The sequence below is a fragment of the Maniola hyperantus genome, chromosome 9, assembly GCF_902806685.2.
Source record: "Maniola hyperantus chromosome 9, iAphHyp1.2, whole genome shotgun sequence".
NCBI lineage: Eukaryota > Metazoa > Arthropoda > Insecta > Lepidoptera > Nymphalidae > Maniola > Maniola hyperantus.
In genome coordinates, this window is record NC_048544.1 from 7,344,347 (window position 1) to 7,365,326 (window position 20,980).

Sequence of the window (20,980 nt, forward strand, 5' to 3'; positions counted from 1 at the left end):
CCAAAACATTTTCATCCCCTATATCTAACTTTTCGGAGTTATGTAGGTCTTAAGCAATTAAATATCAATTGCTTTAACGGTGCAGGAAAACATCGTGAATAAACATGCGTGAGAGTTCTTCATAATGTTCTCAAAGGCGTATAAAGTCTGCCAATCCCCACATGGCCATCATGATGGACAATGGCCTAAACCCTTCTTCTTCTCAGAGGAGACTCATTCTCACTAGTGGGCTATGGATTAAGACTCGAGGTGATGATGTTTCCTGTTGTATACTTAATCACGTACTTAGTATAAAATATTGTATCATGTAGGTAGTTCAGGAATAAAGCAGTCATTATCGAGCAGCTGGTCGTTTTACTAAATGGAAAAATAATAATGACTCCAAAACCGCATTTTTTATTAAATCCTTACATCACATAGTCACATAATATTGAATTGTTTTAATGTTAAAATATACTTAATTAATGTAATAATATTATTCTTCTACTAATTTTAACTAACAATGCCATTCTCACTCATCTTTGATTATAAAACAATCAGGATAACTGATGTAAGTTTCGCACAAGTTTTTGTTTGCAAAGTCTTTTAGTAGATCATTGTCTAGGTGGCGGTTTACAATTGAAGCACAACGTAAATCTTGTGCTGTAAAAGCCAAAGGCGTTTCCAGAGCGTACTCCACAACTGGTTGTTGCGAATGATATTGTAGGGAAGCTTTGTTTGACGCAGGTGACCATGGTCGAATAGATATTAGGAGAGAACGAAGCAGACGCGGGTCTGAATTATAGCGTCGTACTTGTAGTATTCTCCCGTAGGCCGCTTCAATACACTCTTGTACATACTGAATCGAGTGGTCAAAGCGTCCCAGAAATTTTTGCACACACAAAGATATTTTTTCTGTCCAAGTACAGTTGCTCTTTAGCACGCACTCCAGGTCTCCCAAGTTGTCATCTTTGATCAACAAAGCAAACATGTGCCGTATCACTGCAATTTGCAATGATTCTTCTGTTTCAAACTCAGCTAATTTTTCTTCAAATGTAGCTTGAACATCTTTTGGTGAACCACCGAGACAGAATATTGTTCCAGTTAAACCTGCAAATGAATTTATTGTACTCTACTTGCCTTTAGCCTTCAGCAACTCCCGCATGTAATTCATGCCATGCTGTATTTACGGACTTTTGATCCAAGTTATACAAGTACTAGACAATGCCCGCGACTTCGTCCGCGTGGATTTAAGTTTTTAAAAATCCCGTGGGAACTCTTTATTTTCCGGGATATAAAGTTGCCTAGCTCCTTCCCAGGGATGCAAGCTATCTCTGTACCAAATTTCGTCAAAATCGGTTGAACGGATGGGCCTTGAAAGGCCAGACAGACAGACACACTTTTGCATTTATAATATTAGTATGGATTATGTCTGATATATTTTCGAACTGTTACCAACGTTTATCGGTTTTACAAACTATACTTTTACAAACTATATTGCCACTTCAACTTTGTGATTCGTTGAGCTATGTTATAAATTTAATTATCAATATAATCAAATACATTTTAATTAAATAATTAATTCACCATGCTCTTCAAGAATTGCAGCCATTTCAAGCGCTACCAAAACTCCACTTTCATATCCAAGAAGATAAAATCGTCCCTTCTGATGAGTCTTGTGTTGAAGAATCTATAAGAAAAATAAATATCTTATCATAAGAACTGGCATACGTCCTATATATATACTTTACACGCATTTCTGTAGCGTCTTAGGACGATATTTTGTATTCAAATCTCGAAATTTCTCGAAAAGGCTGAAGTTTTGTATTTAGACAATGTTTTACTTTCCAACTTTATCTAGCTAGGTGCCTAGTTTCCTATATTATGCAATTCAGGCATAACACCAATAAAACCTGACGATGCCTATATGCCCATCCAACATATGCTTTATATTACGTAGGTATATATATCAAATTATACCCGATACCATCAGATGAATATTTCCGGAGCTGGAGGACGGAACTCCTTTCGAATGGTGAAAGAATTCTTAATTTGGATGAGTAGTTTCAGAGATTACCTCCTACATTCAAACTTAGAAACCTTACAATAAACTGAAGTCTGTCGGATCCTTGCCCGAGCCTGTTCTCACGAGTGTCTTTGGGCTTCCTGGACTTTATTTCAGCCCTTTTCAAAACGGACTGAGACCGCGCCTATTATTTGGCATCGGCTTTGAGGCAATAGGCTACTTGACTCATATCTACTTTCGTCCAATAAATGATTATTTATTATAGTATTTTGCTTAAGACAACGAAATATATCAATAACAATTATTAAAAACGCAGGATGGATATATAAATCCAATTTAAAAAAATACAGTTTTTATTTTTATTTGAAACGCAGAAAACGCTGTCAGCCATGATGTGACGTCATTAAATATATAAACAAAGAAATGTCATCCCTATGTCACGCGGGGACTAACGTAGTATCCATATATATAAAATTTAAAGTCCTGACTAACTTATATATCAACGCACAGCCTAAACATCTAAACAGCTGGTCCTAGATACATGAAATTTAGTGGGTGTGTTCTTTGTAGGTAAAGAGAAGGTATCCACTAGGAAAAGATTTTTTGAAATTCCACCCCTGAGTGGGTTAATGGGGGTTTGAAATTTATGCAGTCCACGCGGGCGAAGTCACGAGCATAAGCTAGTTTTTATATATTTCTAAAAACTCATAGTAAACGTAAAAAAATATCGTTTCCTCTTTATAAATTGAATAAGTTATTAAGTAAGACTTACAACAAAGTGATCTTTGCAAAAATAAATTTGGGTTGAAGTCGTTAGTCATATAGGATCCCTTTAAGCAAGTCTTCGCGTGTTACGTATATTTATTTCACTGGGCACTCTAATCCACAACTTTCCTGTGGTCTTTATCGATGCGTTTTTACATTCTCGGATGATACAATAACGATATTTACTATATTTTTCATGTAAACTAGTATAGAAGTCATGTTTATTAAACTTTGGGAGGTTATGCTGTTGTTTACAAATGGATGACGTCAGAGCACAGATAATCTATAGGCCAAACATGGCCGACAGTGTTTTCAGCTGTCTAAGAAAAATATATTTTTAAATTTAAGTTTTACGGTTTTTAGGGCGCAAAAAAATATAGTGTTAATTTTTTTGATCTAATAGGACAAATATTAACCATTTAAGACCAACTTAAAAAAAGTGTCAACTAGCCTATTGGATTCATCTCTATGTTGGTGCTTGGTGTAAAATTTGGTGATTTGGGTGTCCAGTGGGTGGGGTATCGTATCCGGTAGTCGGGGTGTCATGTCCGATGCGTCGTCCTCTTCGTCGCCTACGTTGGGAGATGCCTACTTTGGGAGGCGCCGTTCCTATTGGACTCTTAGGAGCTCACAGGAGTGGGGACATCCTTGCGGTGGTCTCGCTTGTAGTGGGGCTGTACCGTGGCTGTGTTGACAGGCATTTATGTCTGCGCGAGCGAACACAGTGCATGTGAGATGGTGGATGAACTCCTCCACGGTTGGTGTCCGGGTGTGCCTGTGAATTACGTAATACTACTACTTGCTACTTGACACTTTTTTTAAGTTGGTCTTAAATGGTTAATATTTGTCCTATTATATCAAAAAAATTAACAATATATTTTTTTGCGCCCTAATAACCGTAAAACTTTAATTTAAAAATATATTTTTCTTAGACAGGTGAAAACACTGGTCGGCCATGTTTGGCCGATAGATTATCTGTGCTCTGACGTCATGCATTTGTAAACAACAGCATAACCTCCCAAAGTTTAATAAACATGACTTCTATACTAGTTTACATGAAAAATATAGTAATTATCATTATTGTATCATCCGAGAAAGTAAAAAACGCATCGATAAAGACCACAGGAAAGTTGTGGATTAGAGTGCCCAGTGAAATAAATATACGTAACACGCAAAGACTTGCTTAAAGGGATCCTATATGACTAACGACTTCAACCCAAATTTATTTTTGCAAAGATCACTTTGTTGTAAGTCTTACTTAATAACTTATTCAATTTATAAAGAGAAAACGATATTTTTTTACGTTTACTATGAGTTTTTAGAAATATATAAAAACTAGCTTATGCACGTGACTTCGCCCGCGTGGACTTTATAAATTTCAAACCTCCATTTAACCCACTCAGGGGTGGAATTATGCTTTCCTAGTGGATACCTTCTCTTTACCTACAAAGAACACACCCACCAAATTTCATGTATCTAGGACCAGCTGTTTAGGCTGTGCGTTGATATATAAGTTAGTCAGGACTCTAAATTTTATATATATGGATACTACGTTAGTCCCCGCGTGACATAGGGATGACATTTCTTTGTTTACATATTTAATGACGTCACATCATGGCTGACAGCGTTTTCTGCGTTTCAAATAAAAATTAAAACTGTATTTTTTAAATTGGATTTATATATCCATCCTGCGTTTTTAATAATTGTTATTGATATATTTCGTTGTCTTAAGCAAAATACTATAATAAATAATCATTTATTGGACGAAATTAGATATGAGTCAAGTAGCCTATTACGTACGTATCCCCGAGCTCCTACGATAAGGCGAAGGCATCTGTTCTGCTGGACCTGGAGTTGCTTCTTCTGATACACAGCGTCAAATAACATGACTAAATTGTTGTATAGTAAAACAAGATGAGTGATATCAATATCCTCAAAACTCACGAAAGAGTATGCAACTGACCTTAACGTATCTTTGCGCTATTTCTTGAATAGTCTCATTTGGATTGTCGACGCCTGGCTGCAGTACGAGTGCGGGTAACTTGAGCCGCTCACTAAGTTTACGGAATCGCATGTGTAATCCTTCGACACCCGGTACTATACACAGGAACGTAGGTCCAACGTTGTATTCATCGCCTCTCTGCAACATTTATTTCATTTTTGTCTGTCATTAATTGATACCTTTACATAGCTATTATACATGAAATAAAAGACAGTTGTCATAATTTTAATTGTGGCTGTAATCAATAAACACAGCATCAATAAAATTGCTTACCAAATCAGCACTTATAGTTAAGGTTGGCAATATTACTATGTCCGTGGTAGCTAGGATGGTATCTTGTTCAACGTATGAGAAGAAAGTTTTTAAGTCTTTTGTTTCAGCTAAATCTTTCCTTAACACTCCATCTTCTAACTCTCGTATTCTGTAAGATTTTTGGATGCTACGATTAATCTATATAATTTCATAAGTTTTGATCAAGTATCTATTGAAGATCCATGAGACCATATTGTTCATTATTAAATGGCAACATTTTCTTTAATATTATCTATTCCATGATAACATATAACATCTACATAAGGTATTATCATCATCATGATCAACTACTAAGCACGGGTCTCCCCTCAGAATGAGAAACGTTATTATAGGGTAGGTATACGTATTTTTAGAATCTTATAAAAATCAATCAATAATTATTAAACTGAACGTACCACTTTATTAATTATATCTGTAAAAATTAATAAATATATTCATTCAATTATTATAAATACTATCTGTCCCGGCTTACTCACGTGTGTAGTCGACGTTAGCTTGAAAAAGGACCCCGGATGGGTTCGAAACTAGTCGGGCTAACGTCGACTACACACGTGAGTAAGCCGGGACAGATAGTATTTATAATGGAAATCACTCACGGTAGTTTAAACGCTAAAATTCAATTATTACTCACTTTTTGATAGTTAATAATGCTATTATATTCTCGTCCAGTAATACATTGTACTCTTCACACAAATTAGTCCGAATAATATGTGATTTTGCAACATTCATTCCCAAGTCTTTCAGTGTTACTTCTTGTGAAACATCATGCGGTATTTCTATATCTAATAAAAAAATCTGTTAGTAGTATTATATCTATACGAGACAAATTAGAAGTAATTTTGAACAATTAAAAAACGGGCCAAGTGCGAGTCAGACTTGCGCATCGAGGGTTCCGTACTACAGTCTTATTTTTTCGACATTTTATAAGTACGATAAAACAAAAATTTTCATAGATGTCTCTTGAATACTAACTTGAATATTTCACATAGGTCGCCACGAAAGAGCAAAAATACTATCTATGCCACAGATCTATGCCTTTTAGAATTTATGTCATGTCAATCAATGGCATATTTAGTATTTACGTACCTAAGGGCGATTATAGGTTACAGATCGATTGAGATAACTGACGATAATGATTTTAATGATTCTTAGATTTTCTTTATGAAGTTGAGGTCAGAATTGGCCGAGGAATCAAGTACTCGTTGGTAAGTGTTTAAATAGCTACTCTTTGGTTGTTTTATTTCTTCTCAGAGTAACTGCAGCTGATGTACACGTAGTAGTACATACAAATTCTTTGGATGTACTTCACACGAGGGCGTGTGCTGCTAAGGACAGGCGTGTCGGAGATACTCGGCAGTAATCGGGACGTTGTCTAGTGACGTTGATCGAGTTTGCGCATTATGACACAATCTGGGTTACCAATCTGGGTCCAGGGTTCGATTCCTGGCAGGGGTTTGGAATTTTATAATTTCTAAATTTCAGGTCTGGTCTGGTGGGAGGCTTCGGCCGTGGCTAGTTACCACCCTACCGGCAAAGCCGTGCCTCCGAGCGATTTAGCGTTCCGGTACGATGCCGTGTAGAAACCAAAGGGCTATGGGTTTAATAAAAACTGCCATACCCCTTCCAGGTTAGCCCGCTATCATCTTAGACTGCATCATCACTTACCATCAGGTGAGATTGCAGTCAAGGGCTAACTTGTATCTGAATTAAAAAAAAAACCAAGGAGACGTAAGAAAAACAATATGGTTTGAAGATGGTAAGAGAAACGACTTGTGTACTTGTATAGAATCGCATCCCGCGTTCCTATTAAGCCAACATAATAACCCTATAGATAAACGCCCAATAGAAGGAAATAAGATGATCCTAGTGCTCTCTGCCGACATATAAATATAAATAAATGAATAAATGTTAATAATAGGAAAAATGGAAAGGTAAGTAGGTACCTACTATAATTTACCTGCTAAATCAGCCACTTGTTGTAATAAGTTGCAACTAGTATTTGGTGTAACATGCACTTCAACAAAGCGGTGCTGAGAGGATACCGCTTTTTCAATAGCATCAACCGCATTATTTATTGAAATAAAGCCTTTATCAAATTTGTTTTTAATCTGTTTCAAATAATAAAAAATATGAGTAAATAATAGATGTACAGAAAACTTCACTATAAAACCTGACCTTAAGTTAAATATTATAAATTGCAGGTCAGTCTTTTCTACTTACTTCTTTCAGTGATGGTAATTTGATAATCGTAAAAACTTCATGAGGTTTTGTGAGGTTTATTCGCTCAACATCTTTTCTAATATCAATTACTGCGAAATACCTGCACATAAAATTACTATTATCAGAAAAGTCAAAAGACTAACAAAGCAGTCAAAACACGATTAATTAATAGGCTAGTCAATTTCCAGTGGGATCGATGGGGACTTTTCACAATTCATTTATAATGGTGTTCCCGATTTTGTACCTATTTTTAGCTCCATGAGAATTATTGTAAGCATTTTGACTGGACTATAAATACCTTAGAGCTGTATTCGATGTTCGAATCGTAGAATTCAAAATTTCCAAGCTTTGTAGAACATTTTCATTTCGTACATTCGAATTTAAAACGCAATATATTCCTTCAACTTCGTCAATGCTCTTATTATTAATTAATAAGTCAAAAATGTTTTTACTCCAAACATTTCCGTATGACACTGCACATTGAACGCCTTGTTTCTCCCAGGTCCTGAAAATAAACCATCCATTAAATTAAAATCCATGCTTAGAGGTATGATTCCGAACCACGCTGCACGCAACAGTGCTGCCGCAACAGTGCTGTCACCAGCTGTCACAGTGCTGTCGCGGCACTACTGTGGCCCTACCGCGGTTGTTTGACAGCTACAATGTCACGATCGCAATCATCTCTGATTGGTTAATGCTCGCTCACTATTGGCCACAATGCATTGTTGCAACAAGAATCGCACAAATTCAGCCAATTAGAACAATTGAGATTGTAATAATGATTGATGCAGGTTTTAGACAATCGCCCCGCAGCAGGTCCCCATACCATCTCTATAAGCTTATAAATATGACATTACATTCCGAGCTAGGCAGCAATGTTCAGCTACATTGATGCCGCGACATTGCTGCCTAGCTCGGAATGTAATATTAGGATAGGATAGGATAGTAATATTATAATAACTTTACCTCAGTTTATACAATATGCTGTTAGTCTTACTGAGACAATGCACTACAAGTTTTTCAGCGCCGCGGCTTATCAGCCTATCGGCCAATCGCATTCCCAAAACCTCATTGTCTAACAACAGAAGCTGCAATCTATTAGCAGAGCAGTTTATTCTGAAACACACAAATTCAACTCAACGTAATTTAGACTTAATTAGGACATTGTTAAAATTCCGGAAATACGAGTTTTTTAAATTCAGGATAGGCAAACGCTTGATCATAATCTCACCTGATGGAAAGTGATGATGTGGCCTAAGATGGGACGCGTTTACCCAGAAGATGCCTATTCACTCTTGTTTTATTTGTGATACCCGGATTGTAAATGGATATATACAGGGTGTAACTAGAACGCTGGAAAAAACTTTGCTTTATTGTTATACTACCTAAACACAATCCAATATCAATAACCATTTTCCTCATATTTTAGTTTTTCTGATTTAGTATTTTTCAAACCCGCAATGTATAGCGGACAAAATTCGGGTCAATGCCCTGCCTACGATGCGGCACTGTCTCCGCAACTACTTACGCAACGTTCGTTGTCCTCTAGCGTCAGTCAGGTAAACATCTGCAATTGCAATATATCGTAAACTTTTACAAAATTATAGGATTTTTTAATATTTTTTTCGCGTTTTTTTTTGTGGTGTCATATCAGTAGTCATCAGTACTATCACCTGTCTTCGTTTTTTCCAGCGTTTTGGTTTCATTCTGTATATATTATGTTGCCAATTAGGACTTCCTAAAACATATCAAATTAACCTAAACTTGATGAAATTGCTGCCATCCATTATATCAATGGGATCATAATATTAAGGAACAACTAATAATACTGTTCTCGATTAGTTTAACATTCGTTCGATCATTATCAAATGAGCGTATCTAGCATATTATATTATAATCTCTATCATCATTAAATACCTAAATAGATGCACATCAAGGGATGATTTATGCCGACACGTGGTGGGCACGAGCCGTGCCACGTATGAGGCGCGGACGAGGCACGGATTCAAAACGTCACGAACATTTTATATGAAGCAGTTTATTCTTCATTTAAAATGATTTCATAATATGAAGATTTATGCCAACTGATTTTAAATGATGTTTATGCACGCGGCGGGCGCATGAAATTACAGTCGAAGGTAATACAAAATTTGTGAATAGTGCATACTTAGTGTCGGTGCAGCACAACGTATTATCTTGCAGGTGAAGCAGCACTCTGCCGTAATGCTTGCTGCCCGCTTGCAGTCGCAGCGCGCGTGTCGCCTCCCCAGCCGGGTACACCACGCGGGTAAGTGGTCGAACGTAGCCACGCGCGATTCCTTCGCTCACCATTACTTGCAGCTTCTGATTATTTTAAAATCGGTATATTAGTTAATTAATGCTCAAAAAGGGGTTTAGAGCGCATGGAGGGGACAGAATTTTTTACTTCATTATAATGAATCAAAAACTAAGTATTAGTTAATATGGTAAAAATAAATAAAAATTTGTTTTAGAATGTACAGGTGAAGCCCTTTCATATGATACCCCTTTTGGTATAGTAATCTTACTTTGAAAGTTGAAAATACTAATTATTTTGTTCATGCACACATTTTTTTTGAGATGTAACCACAAATTCAGTTCTCGGATTGTTTCCCTTACGTGTGCTATAAGACCTACCTACCTGCCAAATTTCATTATTATAGGTCAACGGGAAGTAACCTATAGGTTTCTTGACAAAAAAACAGTTAGACAGACGTACAGACAGATAACGAAGTGGTCCTGTAAGAGTTCCTTTTTCCTTTTGAGGTACGGAACCCTAAAAACTATCCTAAATGTAAACCCGGAGTATTAGCTATACATGTGTCAACTGTCGAGTTACGTTCAATCCGTTCAATCCCATTTAGTAGATTGTCAAAAATTGAAAAAAAATATTGTCTTAAGTTCTTTATCGATAATATACCACGTTATGGTCTTCTGATTCAAATTTTCATAATACATTAATGTACAAATATGGTCCAGCTGTTAAAGTTTTAAAGCAAGACGTATAACATGGTAATAATAATCAAAAAATTGATCCTCACGCGCCATTTTGTGTTTTTTGACAAATTTCATGTCAAAAGCACAATTTTAGTCCTTATTTTAAAGGTGAACCGTGGCCCTACCGCGGTTGTTTGACAGCTACAATGTCACGATAGCAATCATCTCTGATTGGTTAATGCTCGCTCACTATTGGCTACAATGCATTGTTGCAACAAGAATGGCACAAATTCAGCCAATCACAACAATTGAGATTGTAATAATGATTGATGCAGGTTTTAGACAATCGCCCTACTGTACTTTTTACATGACAGTTGAGCCATAGAGTTAAAATGGCGCGTGAAGATTCATTTCTTACGGAAAATACTTACATTTAAATCCATTGCGTTTTGAGGTTCGAATAACGTGGAAAACCGCAGTGTACTATAAGACACAGCTTTATCTAAGCAATGCATCTCAAAGTTGTCTTCATTAGCCATTGTTACTCCTGTGTCAACAACGAATCCAAACGCTGTGCAGCAATATAGTGAAGACTGTAAGTGGTAAGATCAAAACAAATAGTGGTTCGCTTCGAACTAATAAGACCTCGCGGTATCCCATAACTCCTAGATAGTTTTAACTATATGTAACTTTTAACATTAGATGCAAAAGTGTTTTACAATCACTTCACAACAATGTTGATAGCGTGATTAACATTATTGTGAAGTTATGTTGCCTATTAAAAATTATGTAATTTCGTTTCTTTTTAATATTTATCTAATTTTAGTATTTGTTGTTCAAGTACAGGATATAAGTGAAATTATAAACAAGTTTCAGTTTCTAATATGTTCGTTTTTGACTTAGAGCGTCGAATTCAATCTCCACTTTAAAGCCCCCATTTCGTATGGGAGCCCCCTTGAAATAAAGCTTTTTATATATTTCTTTGCAATATTTGGCTGAAGGCCATCATTAGATATGTTTAAAAGAAACCGACCATCTATCTCCCTTACATCGTTGGGCCCAGAAATAATAATAAGATGACTAGTGAACTGTTTAGATTGGTTTCCTTTAAGTACATAAAATAATCCAACAAATAATCATACCAAATTCTATTGTACACTATCCCACTATACAATTATAGCAATAATCTCGACAAAAACACAGACATTTCCGTAAATATTTTTCTATATGTAGCAACTATAAATTCAAATTCTTTATTGTAATTTTGGTTTATCATAGAATTAAGGATTTTCTTCAATTTTTTTTTCTGTAACAAGACTGGGCCCAAAACTGGTCGGTCTCCTGAAGTAATAGTTCAGGAGTTATAAGGCTTTGACAGACAGACAGACGGACAAGTGCAATTTCACCCCGCGATTTCGTCCGCGTGGATTTAGGTTTTTAAAAATCCCTTGAAAACTCTTCGATTTTCCGGGATAAAAGTAAAATATATGTCTCTTTTCAGGTCTTTAACTATATCCATGCATAAAATCACGTTGATCTGTGGCGGCGTGATTCAAGGACAAACCAACAAAAACACACTTTCGCATTACAGGTAGTGGTCCCGTTAGTAGGAAAGTACAAGCTTGAAATTCATTACTTCATTTTTCTGTGCATCACTAAAATCTTAGGACAAGAATGAACAGCACTACTTACACGTGTCATAAATACGAAAGTGTGTTTATTTATTGGTTTGTCCTTTAATCATGTCATGTCTATCTATATGCGATCAGCCCTTGGACTATAAACAGGTTTCATTTCTGGTTCTTAAATGTTCACAATTTAGGCTTTACTCATCCAGCGATGTGACATTCCTTCAAGATGAAGTAGTACAGTACCTGACAGGAAATATTGTACATCGACCGTGTACAATACATCGTGTGTTGTGTATTGTGATCGAGAAAGAGATAGCGGTTTTGTAGAGCGTTGCCTCTGTCGTTGAGACCGAGAAAACGTCACATAGGTATGAGTGACAAAGACAACGCTAGTAGAACTAAAAGTAGTCATAAAACTATTTGTATGGTAACTTACGCACTACATCCGACTTCCATCATCCAATATCTCTCCGTCATCAAATAGGACATAATATGACGTCGATATGTCAAAGATGTCCAGTGTGTAAGCAATATCCGAATTCAGTCCGAGTTTTTTATATTTACGGATTCGAATCGGATATTCGGATATCGGATTTTTAACGTTTGTAGATTATATTAATGACTTACGGTTCGTAGAGTTCCCGAAGCGCAACTAATGACAACATGGCAACCTTTTCCTTTGGTACCCAAAAGAACCATATCTTTAAAAGTGTTATCTCGAGAATTACCAATGTGATCCTCTGAAAGAATAGAATGTTAAATTTATTCATATTTTATACGTGTACCTACCTAATGTTCGATAAGAAATATTTTATCTAGCTTATGCCCGCGACTTCGTCCGCGTGGACTACACAAATTTCGAACCCTTATTTTACCCGCTTGGGGGAGAATTTTCAGAAACCTTTCTTAGCAGATGTCTACGTCATAATAAAGTCATAATAGCTATCTGCATGCCAAATTTCAGTCCGATCCGTCCAGTGGTTTGAGCGTACATAGATCAGTCAGTCAGTCAGCTTTTCCTTTTATATAATATTATATAGATATAGATACCTTTTAGCTCTGGGAACAACTTGAGTAAAAATTGTTTTTTCTTGATATTGCTGACTGTAGTATAAACATCACAGCCAAACGCCAGTGCGATAGATATGACCGCTTGACCCAGAGCTCCGGCGCCTCCATGCACGAGAATACTGTTGCCATGGTATAGCCGACTTCGGAAGCACTTTGAAGATAATAAATAATATAATTATAATTTATCGTAAAATATTAGAGACAGTTAGATCTATGCTTACAAGAAACTAGTTAACCTGCCCCGGCTTCGCACGGAGAGCTTACCTATACCATAAAATAATATTATTAGAATACTTACATATCAAACCTTCACCCTAAAATGTTCTGAATGATAACGAAACCTGTTTTGTATTGCACCGAGACATTTAGTTAGTTGCCTGTACTTCGCAATAGGTCGATATGGCAATCGGCGCGGGGTAGGGACGCCCACGCCCCACACACCCGCACAGCCTCCGTGCTAACCCGATGCGCGATAGCGTGGGTGAAGTGCGGGCGTGTGGGGTGTCCGCCTGCCTCATACCCCGATTGCGATGTAGACCTGACGCGAACTATAGCTACCAATTTATTTTTACATATACCTATCATTATCATTATAGATTATGTATAATACATAACTATATACATACATACTAACATAGCTGTGGTAGCCTAGTGGTAAGGACGTCCGCCTTCCAATCGGAGGTCGGGGGTTCGATCCTGGGCACGCACCTCTAACTTATCGGAGTTATGTGCGTTTTTAAGTAATTAAAATATCACTTGCTTTAACGGTGAAGGAAAACATCGTGAGGAAACCTGCATGCCTGAGAGTTCTCCATAATGTTCTCAAAGGTGTGTGAAGTCTGCCAATCCGCACTTGGCCAGCGTGGTAGACTATGGCCAAAACCCTTCTCACTCTGAAAGGAGACCGTGCTCTGTAGTGAGCCAGTGATGGGTTGATCATGATCATGAATATTAAACTATACTTATTTATGTATAAACCTTCCTCTTGAATCACTCTATAAATTGATGAAAACCGCATTAAAATCCGTTAAAAGATCTAAGCGTACATAGGGACAAACGGCGGAAAGCGGCTTCGTTTTATCCTAGGTAAGTACGTAGACATATACTTACAAGACAATAGAATGCCAGGCAATACGCTAGAGGAACAGTAGCAGCATCCTCCAGAGACCAATGCTGGGGTACAGGCCACAATAGTTCTGGCTTCGCTTTGACACTGGTGCTGATTGACTCTTCATGAGCAATACCCATCACGCGGACTTTGCTAATAATAAATAAATAAATAAAGATTTATTTAACTGCAACATACACTATACGAAGAAAAAACCGGCCAAGTGCGAAACATGTCTTAGAATGTACAGATAAAAGCCGTTTCATATGATACCCCACTTGGTAAAATACTAATTATGTGTTCATGAACACATTTTTAGGGTTCCGTACCTCAAAAGGAAAAACGGAACCCTTATAGGATCACTTTGTTGTCTGTCTGTCTGTCCGTCAAGAAACACACAGGGTACTTCGCGTTGACCTAGAATCATGAAATTTGGCAGGTAGGTAGATCTTATAGCTGACATTTGGGGAAAAATCTGAAAACCGTGAATTTAGGTTTAGATCACACAAAAAAAATTAAATTGTGGTCATGAATTAATAATTAGTATTGTCAACTTTCGAAGTGAGATAACTATATCAAGTGGGGTATCATATGAAAACCTCACCTGTGCATTCTAAAACAGATTTTTATTTATTTTTATGCATCATAGTTTTTAATTATCGTGCAAAATGTCGAAAAATACGACTGTAGTACGGAACCCTCATTGCGCGAGCCTGACTCGCACGTGGCCGGTTTTTTTTTGTAATATAGCCACAAATTCACGGTTTTCGGATTTTTCTTGAAAAGGCTGAAATTCTGCAGTATTTAAATACTTGTAGCTCTAATTTCCAGGCCTAATGTGGCGTCACGACCCGAAAAATAATATATAATGCAGGCTAGAATTTCACTCTAGTAGGTATTTTCATGCATGATGGTAGGTAAGTCTATGTAAGAAGAATAAAAAGGTAAGTTCTTAGAAGAATAGGAAGGTTAATTCTATGTAAGAGTATAATAATTGTTTTGATGAAATAAGTATATAATTAAAAAACAGTTCGTGACTGACTCACAACAAACTATAGTAATACACACAATTTAATTAGATAACGAGCATATTATACTTTTGTTATACCTTTCCGTAGTACCACTGAAGTCATAATATTGGATCCGCTTGTTATCAGTATTGCTATCACTTACAGCATTTCCTAATACATTTTTTACATAGACATCGTTTAACCCTACGTATTGAACCTGAAATGAGATGAATTAAGAGAGAGAAAAACTTTATCTACCAGATAAAGTGAATCTGTCAAAATATCGACAGATTCCCAATACAAAACTGTCATAACATCAAAATTCGTTAGATAAAGTTTATCTGGAGGTTGTGAAACAGGTTCTAACTTAATTAAACGAAAGTAAGTAAGTAACTTAGAGCCTATTTCAACAACGTAAAATAAGTCTTGTCCGAGATTAAATTTGATATTTTGGCAGATTTTGAGTATAAGTCCCACAAATTGCTATTGAGCTGGAACCATGTCTCAATATCGATATGACGTCATTTTGAAGACAGCCGAAATAAAAATATACCTACCATTAGCTCGAAACTTCAGTCTAGTGCTGACGTCACTAAAATGGCGGCCACTTACACTACACGGCTATTAGCAATTTGCGGGTTGTTTTTAAACATTGTACCTTCACAGGAATGCCTTGATGGTTAGGCTCGGTTGCTTTTGTCCAATGCAAAGAATCTATGTCACCTGACCGCCATGATACCAATGACATTTCTTGGTCGATATTTATTTTTTCTTGAATTGGCAAGCAATACTCTCCGCCCCAGATGCCCTATAACAGTAATTAATTATATCTAGGTAGGTATATTCAATTGAATGTTCGTAATAAAACAAAACTTAATAGAATTACAAAATACATACGTTGTATAAAATATTTGTGACCAAATCTGTAAAGGACATTTGATTCAGACATTGTTCGTCAAATACTTGATGTCTATTAATTAATAGATGAATTTTACGGTTATCCTTATTTCTCCATTCTTTGAGTAGATCTTTTAATCCAGGAGGCGGTGGGTCCAACGTTAGTATGATAAGTTTATGTCTTGGAGGCAGTGAGGACAGTTGAGCATAAAGTTTGGTGAGGTCAGCTTGGGAAAATATAGTGACAGCACTCGTTTCAACAGTAACATCAGAAGGGCGCCAGATATTAAGTTCCAGACGTGAAGAGCCAATGGTGTGGGCACACACATTGCGGTAAAGTAGAGATGGACGAGTGATTGAGAAATCAATACTTTCCTCTTGATTAATGAGGAACGTGTCTCGTTTGAGTATCCGATGAAGAACTTGACACATCTATTAGAAGAAAAACACATTTTGTTATAAGCATAATGAAGTTTTTCCGTTATAGGCTATCAATATTTGAGTAAACTTACATGATCGTCAGCAGCTAAATTATTTACCATTACTGCATCAATATCTTCAAAGAAATCATCAGACTTTTTGGTTAAATCATTCCGATAAACTTGTAATAAATTGATCTTTACGTCAGGTATATCGTGAATAATATTTCGAACAATTTTGCATTTTTTCTGCCCTTTGTATTCAATAACTTCAACAATATTAATATTTGGTTTATTTAAATTTTCTGCAAGTATTTGCAAAAATACGCACATCGCAGAAACTTCCTGAAAATTAGTGGTCATCTAACTTTTATCGTTATTATGGAACTATTGTGAAATAAAGTACACACAATCAAACAAGATGTAAAAATAAATGATAAATATTGCCTGGGCATTATTGGTCATATGTATAAAAATAACACTAAACTAAACATGTCTAAAAAAGACACTGCACTCACATTAATACTGTTAGTGGAGTTGTGGGGGACAAATTCTAATGTTTTTATTGCGATTCGTTCCCCATTCGTCGACGGCAGGTTACGAAATTGCAGATTTTCAATTATGACGCCTCCGCATCTGAACAAGTAAGTATAATATGATATGTTTTCCATCAAATAATCGAAACACCTCGAAAAACTTTTAGTGTATCGTAACGTGTATCTTAGTTTTAATTAGGTACGTACCTGGTAACATCAGATACGTTTACTGGCATAGCAATAGCGTTATCTATAAAGGTTTTATTTGAGGTAATATGATTCTCTATGTCAATTTCGATTCTTCTAATAAAGTGAGGTTGCGAAACACTTTCATGAAGTTGCCTGAGAGCATTGAGTTGGATCATCCCATCAATAAATGTAACCCAATTTTCTTTCCACAGTAGATGAGCTTTAGTAAATGATGTGTTAGCATTATAAATACTACGGAACTCATTCCTGAAATATTTCAAAATTTCAATAAAGTTTCTGATGAATGAATTGCTTTATCCAGGTTGAAATTCCTTACTAGATAATGTTTATGAGCCAATATCAAGTATACCTATTTATATTGTTTTTTAAATAGGTACCTATGTCTAGATAATACGTTAGTATTTTTGTGTGATTTCAAATAAGGGTGGGCTAGATATGGCTCTACTGAAAACAATAAAAAAAATACTCGGACATATGTGTTTGTTGCTTACAACTTACCAGTAATTATAGTCCCTAGCGTACATTAATTGATATATATCATTTGATTGTAATTCCATAACTTCCTCAAACTTGACTTCTTCTTTGTACAATATTTTCTCTTTGTCTAATTCACCAATAATAAAACCTGTTACGACTTTAATATTGTCGTCCGTAACCTAAAATTTACAGATAAGTAGTTTTATATCAGAAATCTGTATCTATCTATTAATAAAATTTTACTGTGGCTGATTCTATTCTGCCGTCTTTTACTTAAAAAGCCGTTAAGGGAAAATAGTTTTTGAATAATCGCCAAAAAACTTGAGAATTTTCGAAAACGTATGTTTCTAAAAAAGAATGAAAAAGAATTCTGACTGACTGATCTATCAACGCGCGGCTCAAACTACTGGACTGATCGGGCTGAAATTCGGCATGCACATAGCTATAACATAAAATTGGTAATAATAATAATTTACTGCAACAACAGGTAAATAGTACCTAGTAGAAGATATTGGTGAATTACCTCAAAGCGGCCATTCCCTCTGTGTATTGCTACGGTCAGCCGCAATTGTTTGTGGGCATGCAGCGCAGGCTGTGAGTGCAGGTGTAGGTCGCGGAACTGGACCGAGAATTGCTTCTTTGGCATTCCTAGGATCATAGCTAGTGTATCCCAAACTGCTACAAGGGTAGCAGCGAAAGGGTAAGTGTTTTTTCCTAAAATTAAAATATCCAGGATCAATCGGGATATTAGGTACCAAAATTAGTTTGTACTCCAACGTCCAATAATTGTATAATTTAAAACTTGAAGTTAAAATTAACAGCTCTTCTCGTCAACTTTATGGTTTATAATAGATGCATCAAAAAATTAGCGTTGCTGTCACCTCTTATCACATGCCCTGTCAAATAATGATGATCGTCATCGTGGATGGATAGGACATGCGTGCATTGTGCTGCTATTTTTCTAACAGCACTGTTATAATACAGCACATTCCTGCAACAATAAATATACATCAGTAGGTACCCTTATTATAAATGCGAAAGGGTGTTTGTTTGATGGTTTGTCCTTCAGCCACGTCGCAACAGTGCAACGGATTGACGTGATTTTTTGCATGGGTATACTGGAAAGTGACAGACATGACTACTTTTTGTTCCGGAAAATCAAAGAGTTCCTACGAGGTTTTTGAAAAACCTAATTTCACGCGGACGAAGTCGCGGGCATCAGCTAGTACTTAATAATGAAATAACAAAATTGACATGGTATTCTTTTAACATTGGAATCTTTACCAGTTTTCATTATGCGCCCATTCTACTAAATGTGACAGCATTGGTGTTCCAGTGGAAACTGGAAATTCTACTTTCGGGTAAATCGCCTGCACGTGTGCGTTATACCCTTCCATGTAGAGACTGTAACAATAAGATATCAAATTAGTAGGTACATTACTGGCGAGGTCGGAAATAAAGCAATTGCTGGCCGAGTGATATTGAAAGGACGAGGTGAAGCCAAGTGGGTACTTACTAAGTGATTTTAAAAGGACAAGGTTCCAGCGGAGTCCTTTTAAACTAAACGAGGTCATTAAATACCTAATATTTCGGCCAAGACCTTTCTCTCATTTACGAGGTAACAATAAACAATTAATTAATTAAAGAAAAAAGTAAAATTGCAGTTTATACATTTTGGTTTTTCCAAATCCAAATTCAAGCAAATAGGAGAAAAGATTTTATTATATAAATTGCGAACTCCACGGATGTGAAGTCGCGGGTTTACTTGCAGGTGTGTATTTGGTGATAAGCTTTTACGGCGGGGAAGACTTAATCTCATGGAAAATAAAAAAATGTACCTACTTACGCGGTTGAACTCGCGAGCACAACCGCTGGTTTACCAATAAATTTTAAAAAATCATCTTACTTTCCAATTGCTTCTAAAAGAAACTGTGCATTGTCGGGATGGCCACGTCTTGTCAAAGGCACATGTTTGCAGGATTCAGGCAGAGAACGCTTGAGAATAGCCTGCAATAGACCATGAGGAGCTATCTCCACCAACACTGCATTTGATGGGATGAGACTTAATGTCTCTTCGAAAAGTACTGCGTTCTGCAATAAAAGTTTTAACTTTTTATGCTTAATTTTCTCGAATAGCATTTATGAGGACGTTTAATGCCGAGAATGAAAATACTAACAAGCATATTGTGCGTATGATATTCTGCCGATGAATATTTGGCAATCGGGTCATCCCACTTTTCTTCTGGCACTGATGTAGAAACCCAGCGTTTACTGCGAGCTTTGGGTGTTTTGATCAATTCCCCCAAATACTTGAGCAAGCCTGGACCTATGGACAGTTGAATGGAAACTTTTACTGATTGTTAGTTTAATATAATACAACAAAGGTATACAAAAAAACACAATAGTCTCTAAAATTAATCGCTGATATGATTTTAGATTTTGATTCTCCATCACTTTTTGGATACGCAGTCGAGGTCACAAACGTCAGCTTTGTAATATGGCTAATAGCTAATTGGCATACCTGCTTCAGCTATGTATCGCGAGTGATATGCAATATTTGAGCACGGTACTTCTTTGGCAAAGATTCCTTTCGCTGCTAGTTGAGCCACGAATTCTTTCATGATATCAGCGGGTCCGGATATTGTGCTAGAGTCAGGACCATTGTGGCAAGCTACCTCAATCTCTGGTGGACACATTTTAGATATCTGTAACAATTCAATCAACACTGATGTTTGCTCGGCTGTAGCTAATAGTATAGACTATCGGCTCCTGTAATTACTAAGTACCTACGATTAATATACAATTAAAGATACAAATTTTAAATTTTTCATCAAATGCAAGTACAGGATTTGCATTTGATGAAAAATTACATAATAATATTACTTTTAGCATTAGAGACGCTTAACGCATTAAAATTTATACAAGCTTATTTAATTGCTTTGCCAGCTGGCAACTTCCTGTCAGACGCCCTTAAAAATGCCACGACACGAAGTATTTGGCAATGGGATTTCAAATACTATTCCGAAGAAAATGTTATAAAAGTAGACTTTAATGTAATTTTTTTTACACCTTTATTCTGTTATCTCGTAAAGCCACCATGATCCAAACTTCGTAGTTGCTGATCGTTCCTCCCTGTGTTGGGGACTATAAGCAGAGATACTTTCTGCTATTATAAAATAACGAAGGTCTGGCATGCGCTGGCTCTCTCTTTCTAAAGTACTTAGTACTAACATATTAGTATAGACATTATTTTCTGTTTTCAGCGACATATTATAAAACTAGCTTATGCTCGCGACTTCGTCCGCGTGGACTACACAAATTTCAAACCCCTATTTCACCCCCTTAGGGGTTGAATTTTTAAA

General features: G+C 36.4%; 1 protein-coding gene across 1 annotated transcript in view; it reads right to left on the reverse strand.

Annotated features, from left to right (window-relative positions):
• Nucleotides 1-496: 496 nt before the first annotated feature.
• The window catches only part of LOC117985221 (fatty acid synthase-like), a 36,456-nt gene continuing 15,972 nt past the window's right edge, over nucleotides 497-20,980 (reverse strand). Inside the window, exons 13-39 of the mRNA XM_069501034.1 lie at nucleotides 20,140-20,323; nucleotides 19,796-19,944; nucleotides 19,525-19,709; nucleotides 18,903-19,022; nucleotides 18,500-18,609; nucleotides 18,142-18,332; nucleotides 17,640-17,797; nucleotides 17,139-17,387; nucleotides 16,914-17,031; nucleotides 16,489-16,740; nucleotides 15,977-16,408; nucleotides 15,738-15,887; nucleotides 15,178-15,296; nucleotides 14,072-14,222; nucleotides 12,941-13,112; nucleotides 12,518-12,630; nucleotides 10,691-10,852; nucleotides 9,472-9,647; nucleotides 8,271-8,420; nucleotides 7,603-7,809; nucleotides 7,305-7,404; nucleotides 7,042-7,192; nucleotides 5,716-5,866; nucleotides 5,046-5,193; nucleotides 4,734-4,910; nucleotides 1,567-1,669; nucleotides 497-1,089 (exon numbers count right to left, since the gene is read on the reverse strand). Of these exons, the coding sequence (XP_069357135.1) occupies nucleotides 512-1,089; nucleotides 1,567-1,669; nucleotides 4,734-4,910; nucleotides 5,046-5,193; nucleotides 5,716-5,866; nucleotides 7,042-7,192; nucleotides 7,305-7,404; nucleotides 7,603-7,809; nucleotides 8,271-8,420; nucleotides 9,472-9,647; nucleotides 10,691-10,852; nucleotides 12,518-12,630; nucleotides 12,941-13,112; nucleotides 14,072-14,222; nucleotides 15,178-15,296; nucleotides 15,738-15,887; nucleotides 15,977-16,408; nucleotides 16,489-16,740; nucleotides 16,914-17,031; nucleotides 17,139-17,387; nucleotides 17,640-17,797; nucleotides 18,142-18,332; nucleotides 18,500-18,609; nucleotides 18,903-19,022; nucleotides 19,525-19,709; nucleotides 19,796-19,944; nucleotides 20,140-20,323 (4,956 nt within the window). The 3' untranslated portion in view covers nucleotides 497-511. The remainder of the gene's footprint in view (nucleotides 1,090-1,566; nucleotides 1,670-4,733; nucleotides 4,911-5,045; nucleotides 5,194-5,715; nucleotides 5,867-7,041; nucleotides 7,193-7,304; nucleotides 7,405-7,602; nucleotides 7,810-8,270; nucleotides 8,421-9,471; nucleotides 9,648-10,690; nucleotides 10,853-12,517; nucleotides 12,631-12,940; nucleotides 13,113-14,071; nucleotides 14,223-15,177; nucleotides 15,297-15,737; nucleotides 15,888-15,976; nucleotides 16,409-16,488; nucleotides 16,741-16,913; nucleotides 17,032-17,138; nucleotides 17,388-17,639; nucleotides 17,798-18,141; nucleotides 18,333-18,499; nucleotides 18,610-18,902; nucleotides 19,023-19,524; nucleotides 19,710-19,795; nucleotides 19,945-20,139; nucleotides 20,324-20,980) is intronic.